The sequence below is a fragment of the Cryptotermes secundus genome, unplaced genomic scaffold, assembly GCF_002891405.2.
Source record: "Cryptotermes secundus unplaced genomic scaffold, Csec_1.0 scaffold1681, whole genome shotgun sequence".
In the NCBI taxonomy this organism is placed as follows: Eukaryota; Metazoa; Arthropoda; class Insecta; order Blattodea; family Kalotermitidae; genus Cryptotermes; species Cryptotermes secundus.
In genome coordinates, this window is record NW_019721783.1 from 34,761 (window position 1) to 45,011 (window position 10,251).

The 10,251-nt window shown below is 42.9% G+C and overlaps 1 protein-coding gene across 1 annotated transcript; it reads left to right on the forward strand.

Annotated features, from left to right (window-relative positions):
- Nucleotides 1-2,121: 2,121 nt before the first annotated feature.
- LOC111875800 lies at nt 2,122-9,667 on the forward strand. Its single transcript, XM_023872326.2, has 2 exons — nt 2,122-2,242; nt 6,849-9,667. The coding sequence occupies exon 2, from the start codon at nt 6,855-6,857 to the stop codon at nt 8,910-8,912; it is 2,058 nt and encodes a 685-aa protein (XP_023728094.1). The 5' UTR covers nt 2,122-2,242; nt 6,849-6,854; the 3' UTR covers nt 8,913-9,667.
- The last annotated feature ends 584 nt before the right edge of the window (nt 9,668-10,251 follow it).

Consider the following 10,251-nt stretch of genomic DNA (forward strand, 5'->3'; position numbering starts at 1 on the left):
ATAACAAACACAGACATCCATGCCTTGAGTCGGGGAGTCCTGCTGACTGTGTATGGATTGGAAACTGTGGTGGGCAGCCAGGGTCCACAGGGGCTGTGGGGCCATAGGTAGACAGATAGATAGTTCCTCGCTTATTATTAATCATTTAGTTTGTTGTCTTCTAGGATGTGAGATTGTGTAGTTTGGTAGAAGTGTACAACGTTTCGGAGAAGATCCATATTCAAGGTCGACCCTGATGATGGAAGCAGGTCGCTACCAATATACAAACTTGCACTGAGTTACATTCTGGAAGGCCAGCCTTGAGAACTTGCTCTGAGTTATTAACCATGTTTCGTAGGACAAAAATAATTCCAGTCTCTAGTTTGAACATTCCATCTCTCCTTCCGTTTTCTTCGTCTCCAGGCTCCTATCTCCCATGTGTCATAACTTCTCTCTCATTCCTCTTAACAACCAACATTCTGTTCCACTTGCATCTGCGTCACATGAAATTAATATACTTTTGAGAAGCTAATGACCGCTTAGCCAATTAAAAACTTCCAACCTCTTATGGGACCCAGGGGGTCAGTACCATGTTCCCAGTAGTTCGCCACTATTGCCTACTTTAACCCACCTAAAACCCGTCCACACTCTGACATGATGTTTCCGTAAAATACATATTAATATAATCCATGTAGTGTATACAAGTATCTCGTATATGGTCTGCGCCTAAGCCCCCCAAGTAGTCTCTTCTCTGGAGAATATCCATACAAAGTGTAGTTCATAGCAGCAAGCCACGTGCTTCATGTTGGTTTCTTACTTCGCTCGCTGTTCGGACTGAGGATGGAGGAGATATGTTCTTCCGAAACGTCGGTTGACTTTTGGCTGACTGCGCAGCGTTGTGTCCTGGAGGCTATAGCTTATAATGTCCGGACACTCTGTATACAGAATTTACTGTTCGTGAATTATCAATTGGACAGTATGCACGGAGAGTGTGATAAAAACCGCAAAGATTTTATTCAGTCGTCTCCAGGCAAGTGCCGGGATATTCCCTCCATTAGGAAATGATTTCTTCCTTTCTAGTTATCGTGCGATTTCTTTTATGTTGACAAAGAAATTGTTGCAAAAGTTTGCAAACCCTTGTAGTTTTAGGAACTTTGAGTCTGATGTCTGGGGTCATGCCCTCTACTAAAATTTATAGCACATCAAGAGGTTGANCCTGCTTCCGCAAAAAAAATATTTTCATAAATTAGTGGAGTCCTGGAGTGTTTCGTCTGAGACCTATCCTTCAACAACCGCTGGTGTAACTTGATCTGCGTGAGGGTTCATGTCTCGAGACATTGGGCTGCAAGCTTAGTTTAGATTAGGTTTTAAGAACAAAAGAGAAGTTGAAGGGGGCATTTTGTCTGGGTTGGGGCTAGGAGAAGGCTGGCCAGGCTTACATCCGCCAGCGCTTGTATGTAATATACACACAGTCTCAATAAATCCTCTATAATCTGTAGTGAGTATTTGCTCTTTGTGGTTGGAATACACGCTCAGGCAGCCAACTGACAATCATCATCACTCAGTTATTACGCTACCACTCGGCCAACGTAATTCATTCGACCAGCCAACATCTTGGGTCATGTCAGAGGAGGGAAAAATCTGGTGTCAGGTGTGGGGTTGCAAATCTTTGAAATGAAAGAATTCTGCGTGTGGGGTTGCAAATCTGTGAAATGAAAGAATTCTGCGTGTGGGGTTGCAAATCTGTGAAATGAAAGAATTCTGCGTGTGAGGTTGCAAATCGGTGAAGTGAAAGAATTCTGCAGATTTTAACCGACACAGATAGAGGAAAAACCCTTTGAGCACGACCAGCAAGATGACCGGTAGCGACCAAGCGCGCTATCGACATTAGCAGAGTGGAGGACTGGCAACTGGTGTACGTGATTAAGAGAGTGGGCCATTCCCGAAGGAAGTCATCACCAGGACGATTTCCGACGCGAGGACGCCGGTTTACGACGCTTCCAAGAAGGCGTCTATCCGACGAAGGTGGTTTCCCATTGCTGTGCGGTACCAGGGCGATTCCAAGAACGGGACGTCATTCCAGGACGCGGGAAAATAGGTGCATGTCCGGTGGAGGTACTGAGCTGTTGTAGACGTGACGCCGTTAGACTGGCCAATAGTCGGCATCCGAGTCTGCTTTGCCAGAGGGTGTGTCCAGCTTCGCTTGAGAGGCAAGCAAGGCGTGAAGACAACCATTGGAGGTGGGAGCAATCTAGTGCACAAGGTAAGTCACTCTTGCTCACCTGTTCCTCCTGTCCACGTCTGTATATCTGAAAAAAAAAATGGCTGACGAATATATAAGTGTCAGTGATGCTTTCAAATTGGTAGCTGAACCGTTTAGTGGCGACATACGCAAATTGAAAGAGTTTTGCGAAAACGTCGATGCAGCTTTTGGGCTAATTAACCCAGATAAATATGATTTATTTTACAAGTATGTACGCACGCGTATAACAGGCGAGGCGAAGGCAAAATTACTTGTTCGGCAAGATGCCGATGATTGGGCTAGTGTTAAGGCCATTTTGAAGGAGCATTATGCTACTAGGAGAACATTAGATTTTTACGCTTGCGCCATGTTCAATGCCCGACAAGCCAAGCATGAAACAGTAGCTGCATGGTGCAGTAGGCTTGACCAATTGGGTTCAGATTTCAGAGACGCGGCTATAGAAGGCGCGTCTTCATCTGAAATGTGCGGTATCACAAAGTTGGTATCCCAGTTAGGAAAGGCATGTTTCATACAGGGGCTAGCGAATGAACGAATACAGACCGTAGTTCGTGCTAGGAACCCTACACATATTACAGAAGCCGCTGAGATAGGTACTGAGGAAGAAAGCGCATTACTTTCTGCTAAAGAAAAGGTACATAGCGTATCTCAGTACAATGACCGAAGTAAGGATGTGCGTTGCAATAACTGCCGACGTTTCGGTCATAGGGAATCACAATGCTTCCTGACTGGCAGATCGAAAGAGGTGAAAGTGGCAGCTCCTGCAGAGAAAGTTTGTAATTTTTGTAATATGCCAGGTCATGTCGCATATACATGTTGGAAAAAGAAAAAGCGACATATAAACTTTTCTGGAAATAAAAACCGCAGAGCTAGAGAACGTGCAGATGGGAAGTTTGCGGTAGTAGCGGGAAACAAACGAGATGTGTTTGCCAAGACAAACAGTTGCCGTGAATTTCCAGACGCCGATAATCTAACTGACTTAGGTTCAGATATGTATGTTAATTTAGCCAAACCACGACCACGGTCGGCCGTTGGTTGTGATCCGCCTTGTCGAAGGTCGACTGAAGGCCGGGAAGAGGAGCTCGTCCTCGGGGCTATGAGTGGCAGCTATGCCGATCAGAATGTCAGTAGATTAGACGAAAAGAAACGGAAATTTGTAGATGTTAGTAATTCCGCCAGCACTGAGAGTGCCTGTGGTAAAACCAGTGCATCGAAGGGAGTTTTCAACTCCGAAGGTGAGGATTTACGGGTCAAAACGACCTCACGTGAAATGTGCGTGAACAGCGATAGGGAATGGGTTTGCGCCACAGTGTGTGAAACTGAGGAAAACCATGATGGTAGTATTCTCATTACCGTGGCTGGCATAGATCAACCATTGAGGATGTTAGTCGACACGGGGGCACAAATATCCGTGATAAAGCGAGGATTGATACCAGGTGATGTTCCCATTCATACAGATAAGCAATATGAAGTTGCCGGAATAACAGTAGGTTCAATTAACACGCTTGGGAGCGTGAACTTAACCCTCCATGATCGCACGTATAAATTCCAGGTAGCGCCTGAGGAAATACAGTTGACAGAAGATGGCTTAATAGGCCGAGATATCCTGAAGGATTCGGTAATCAACAACAGGGAAGGATATGTGGATATTAACGGGCACCGTTATAACTTTTGTCGGAGAAACGACGAGCCTATCATTTTGAAACCGCGAACGGAGACAATCGCAGCGGTTACAGTTGACTTGGATACCGGACTAGGAATTGTGGATAAACAAGAAATTTATCCAGGTGTGTATGTAGCCAGTTCCCTGTCGCAAGTCAACAGAAATAAGGCTATAGTGAGCATTCTGAATTCCACAGAGGAAGCCATGGAGATAAGGGATTTGACGCTCACTGCCACGAAGTGGAGTGAACAAATCAGTGTGCGAAAAATCAATTCCCAAATTCATGATAATAACGAAAGTGTGTTATCTCGCAAGAAACGGGTCAGAGAACTAATTAGGACAGACCACATGGCAGAGAGTAACAAGAAATCTATTCTGGAAATCTGCGAGGATTTCCATGATATCTTTTACTTGGAAGGGGATAAACTGTCGCACACTGACCTAATTAAACATTCAATTCCCACTCCAGCCTTGGATGAAAACAGAGCGATAAACGTTCGCCCTTACCGATTACCGGAAGCTCACAAGGAGGAAGTAAATAGGCAGATTAACAAGTTATTGGATGACGGAATTATAGCGCCCTCCAGAAGCGCTTTCAATAGCCCATTGTTGTTAGTGCCGAAAAAGGCAGATGCCTCAGGAAAGGTAAAATGGCGCGTAGTGATTGATTTCAGGAAACTGAATGAATGGACAGTCGGAGATGCTTACCCGCTGCCGAACATCACTGATATTTTGGATCAGCTGGGTAAAGCAAAATATTTCTCTACAGTTGACCTTGCCTCGGGGTATTATCAGGTTGAACTAGCAGAGAAGGACCGCGCGAAAACTGCTTTCAGTACACCCGCGGGTCATTTTGAATTTGTTCGTCTCCCCATGGGCCTGAAATCCGCGCCGTCTACATTTCAATCTCTTATGAATTCCGTACTCGCCGGAATGAACGGATTAAGGTGTTTTTGCTATATGGATGATGTTATTATTACAGCAGATTCGCTGGAATCTCACAATGAGAGATTGAGGGAACTATTTCAGAGATTCCGCGAAAGCAAATTGAAGATTGAGCCATTCAAGTGTGAGTTCTTGAGGGCCGAGGTTCAATTCCTTGGTCACGTCGCCACTGACGAGGGGCTAAGGCCGGATCCTAGAAAGACGGAGGCAGTGCGAAACTTCCCCGAACCCAAGACAGTTAAAGAACTGAAGGGATTTTTAGGGCTCTCCTCGTATTACAGACGTTTCATTCACAACTACAGTAGGGTGGCAAAACCTCTGTATGAGTTATTGAAGAAGGACGCGGTATACGACTGGAAGGAACCACAGCAGAACGCCTTCCAGACTCTGAAAGAGCTGTTGGTTACGGCTCCTATCTTACAATACCCGGATTTTTCGCGACCGTTTATTATTACCGCCGATGCTTCAGGCGACGCCGCCGGTTGTGTACTGAGCCAGGGAGAAATAGGCAAAGACCTCCCGATAGCATATGCTAGCAGGACGTTTAATAAGTCCGAAAGAAATTATAGCACAACAGACCGAGAAATGGCCGCCATTATTTGGGCTGTAAAACAGTTTCGCCCATATGTATTAGGTAGACATTTCAACATTGTAACTGACCACAAGCCACTTAAATGGGTGTTCCATGTTAAGGATCCTAGTTCACGTTTATTAAGATGGCGAATTAAACTTGAAGAGTATGACTTCACGATACATTACCGGTCAGGTAAAACAATATCGCATGCCGATTTCTTGTCTCGCATACACAAAGCAGATGCTAGTGAGGGCGGTGACAAGGAAGCAGAATCGAGGGGTCAAAAGTTGGCAGGGTCCGCTACAAACGAAAAAAATGAGACAGTCGGTTCCGAATATTCTGGGAACTTTAGCGAACCCTCGGATTCCGAGAAAGAAAGTATTATAAGAGAATACCATGAATCTCTTATAGGTGGGCACACGGGAATCTCAAGAACATATGAACGGCTGAAACCCTACGTAAGTTGGCCAAATATGCGAAGGGACATAGAAAATTATGTAAGGAAATGTGCATCGTGCCAGAGGAATAAGCACACAGTTCCCTACACGAAGATGGCAATGGAGGTTACTGACACTCCGTATGCCCCTTTTGAAAAGATTAGCTTGGACTGCATGGGTCCCCTGCCTTTAACGGAACAAGGGAACAAGTACATTCTCACATGCCAGGACCAGCTATCCAAGTACCTGGTAGCCATTGCGCTTCCAAATCAAGAAGCCGTAACGATAGCGAGAGCGCTAGTCGACAATGTAATCACTGTGTTCGGATCGCCGGGTTCGATTCTCACAGACTGCGCCTCGAATTTCACCGGAGAAGTAATGCGGCACTTATGCAAACTTTTAAGAATTTCGAGAGTTAATACAACTCCATTTAGGCCTCAGAGCAATGGCAGTGTCGAAAGATCGCACGCAGTAATTACAGAATATCTGCGTCATTTTATATGCCACGAGCAGAATGATTGGGATACACTGTTGCCAACGGCAGCATTCGTTTATAATACGACTCCCCATACGAGCACTAAATACTGTCCATTCGAGTTGGTTTTCGGAGGAAAGCCTTCGATGCCAGGACTGCTACAACGCCGTCCCAGTTGCTCTAGCTACGACGAGAGAGAAGACTTCGTGAGCAGCTTAAAGGAGAGGCTACAGTACAGCCATGAGGTAGCGCGGAAGGCGCTACTAAACTCGAAGGAAGTGTCTAAAAGATATTATGACCAGAAGGAAAATACGGTTACGTTCCGCGAAGGTGATCTTGTACTTCTGCTACAGCAACATGTCAGACGAGGTCGCTCTAAGAAACTTTCTTCCCCGTGGATAGGACCGTACACCGTGGTCGAAGTCACAGGTGTAAATTGCGTATTACGTTCAGGTACAAAAAGACGAACCTTCAAAGTGCACAGCAACAGACTGAAGCTTTTCATTTAATTTCAGCTTGACATGCGACTCGAGACGCTGTTGATTTTGAGCGCGACGTGCGTCGCCGTCGTCGCAGTAGACTTCACAGTCAAGAACTATGAGGACACGCCCGGACTGTACTATGATCACATAGGTCAGGTGCAACTATACACTTCAGAATGGAAGCTTGTAACGTATGTAAACATATCGAAATTGGAGACGACTTACAATACGCTTGTAGATTTTGTCGCTCAGACTGGAGCAATGTGTAAAGAGTTGCCACCTGAAGCCATTTCTACCTGTCAGTCGGACCTGTCCCTGATGAATCAGAGCGTACTGAAAATTCATAGAACGCGGCGCATAATTTCCGAAATTACTAAGAATAAAGAGGAGGAGGTATTTCATTCCGATAATACGCATACACATGCTAAAAGAATTAAAAGAGGTGTTTTTAATTTTATTGGAACAGTTTCCAAAATTTTATTTGGTACTTTGTCAAGTGAAGACGCTGATTATTACCAAAACAAAATAAGCGAATTAGAGTCCGAGCAACTTTCAATGCTAAAGGTAGCCAAGGAACAAATGACTGTTGTGCGTTCCACATTGCAGACGGTAAATTACACATTAGTCGATATTGCAGCCAATGAACTGCAAATTAACGAGAACTCTAGAACAATGCAGAAACAAGTAAATGAAAACGTGGAGAAGACAAACCAAGCGTTTTCGCAAACCACTCTTTTGATTGCAACTAATCAACACATGATAATCATTGAACATTTAATTGGTCAGCTGAAGGAAGGGTATGACACGTTGTTATTTGCAATTATTTTTGCACAGAAAGGAATATTATCACCTCAAATAATCACCCCTGGAGATATTATAAGAGCCTTTCAGGATTCCCATTCGATCCTTCCACGTGACCTTTCCCTTCCTAACACCGCAAGAGTGGCTTACGAACATGTATTGATGAACATAATTGATATTGATGTGTTTCTAAATAACAATCTTTTGGGTTACGTCCTGAAGATACCCTTAGTGAACAGTGCTGTGTACCATTTGTACAAACTGATTCCATTTCCCACGAAAGTTAATAACAGTGAAAATATCTTCGTTTTCATTGAAAGTGAAAAGGACTTTCTCATGATAGATACATTGAAACAAGTGTATGTTAAACTGAATGAATTAGAATTAGATGAGTGTAAGGTTATTTCGCCAGACTGGCGTGTATGTAAACAGACATTCCCTGTAAAATCCACACATGTTCACCAGGAATGCGAGGTCAGGTTGTTAGAGCCCACTACAGGAATTCCGTTAGACTGCAAAAAGAAAATCATTTCTCTTGATGATGTAACCTGGTTACCCCTTACTCATAATAAGTGGATATTTGCCACGTCACACAAGGAAAGGGTGACAATTTTGTGTAACGACTTAGAACCCAGTGACATAATTCTACAAGGTACAGGTGTATTATCAATGTTTGGCAGATGCGATGCCTTAGGGCTAAACACAAAATTACAGACCCAAATGAGTTCCACGAGTAACAGAACCGATAAGGATTTTATTCCCAGTGTAACACTGCATTATGATTGCTGTGAGCATTTAGGATCCAGAGTAAAGCTCGATACAATGAAATTCATACCTGACGTACCATTGAAAAATATTTTAGGTCATTCAAATGCGTTTAAATACGCTAGTCACTCTGTTGACCAGGTAGAACAATTAATAATTCAAAATGAAGCTGAACTGAACAGAGACCATAAAATTGATCATTTGAAATTCCTTTCCTACCTGGGAATAACAACTATGGTAGTCATGATGTTATTAATCTGTTGTTGTTTCTGTAAAAAGTGTAACTTGTTGAAAAGGCTCTTGGACGATGACTGTTGTGGCAGAATCTGTATACGCCAAACGGTCATAAATCAAAGAGAACTCAAATCATCAGATGAAAATATAACAGATAGATTTCTTGACCAGGAGACTCGCAGTCACAGCCTGCGATCACTCCCAGCTGCAACAAGCCTTGAGATGAGAGAATTGGATCCAGTACCAATGGTAAGCACCCACTCGGGGGTGCGTAAGACTTATAAACGTAGATGGTAGATTTATGTTTCTGTAATCTGTAGTATATATAGCCTATACTTGTGTTGGGAAACATTAGCACCTGTTTTTGCAAATGTTTCCATCTTAAGGGGGGAGGTGTTGCAAAGGTTCGCAACCCCTTGTAGTTTTAGGAACTTTTGAGTCTGATGTCTTGGGTCATGCCCTCTACTAAAATTTATAGCACATCAAGAGGTTGACCTGCTTCTACCCCTGCCATTTTCATAAATTAGTGGAGTCCTGGAGTGTTTCCTCTGGGACCTATCCTTCAACAACCGCTGGTGTAACTTGATCTGCGTGAGGGTTCATGTCGCGAGACACTGGGCTGCAAGCTTAGTTTAGATTAGGTTTTAAGAACAAAAGAGAAGTTGAAGGGGCATTTTGTCTGGGTTGGGGCTAGGACAAGGCTGGCCAGGCTTACATCCGCCAGCGCTTGTATGTAATATACACACAGTCTCAATAAATCCTCTATAATCTGTAGTGAGTATTTGCTCTTTATGGTTGGAATACACGCTCAGGCAGCCAATTGACAATCATCATCACTGAGTTATTACGCTACCGCTCGGCCAACGTAATTCAGTCGACCAGCCAACATCTTGGGTCACGACAAAATGGTATGTATCAATAGACCACTGTAGGTCGCGGTGCAAGGACCAAGAAGGCCTACCCCTCATACATTCATTCAGTGGTATGTATAATTACAATAATCGTGTTAATGTTGCAATAACTTGAGAATATTAACAGACTTTTCTTTCTGTTCACAGGTAGAAGATGAAGACTAAACGTTATTATAATAGTCCACCTTCTGAAGAAAGGATTATAATTAGAGAACATAATTTCAACCCTCATATAATTACTTTGTTTTCTCCATCCTGTTGTGTATTCAATACTAGAGTCAATTTTATTATTATATTTGTAGTCAATATTATTCTAAATGTCAAAATTTAAAATTTTGGACATTTGGAATAATGTTTTATCTTGTGTTTTGTATGAGGAGCTTGATATATTACTGAGTGTGAGCCTGGATAGGATACAGGATCGAATAAGTGAGAAGACATGTGTGATTGCGTGTAATTGTACACCTGAGGATGACCTCTTGAGGTCGAAACATGTAGTGTAATAATAATAAAAATATGTTGTGTGGTCGGTAAAATAGACTCTAATTTTAGTTTTAATTATATTATTTGTCAAAGTTTATAAATTAAAGTTAAATCTTATTGTGACTTCTTTGTTCAAAAAAGTTTTAATTATATTATTTGTCAAAGTTCCTAAATTAAAGTTAATTTTATTGTGAGTTCTTTATTCATAAAATGTTTTAATCTCCAAATTTCTGTATGGAGAT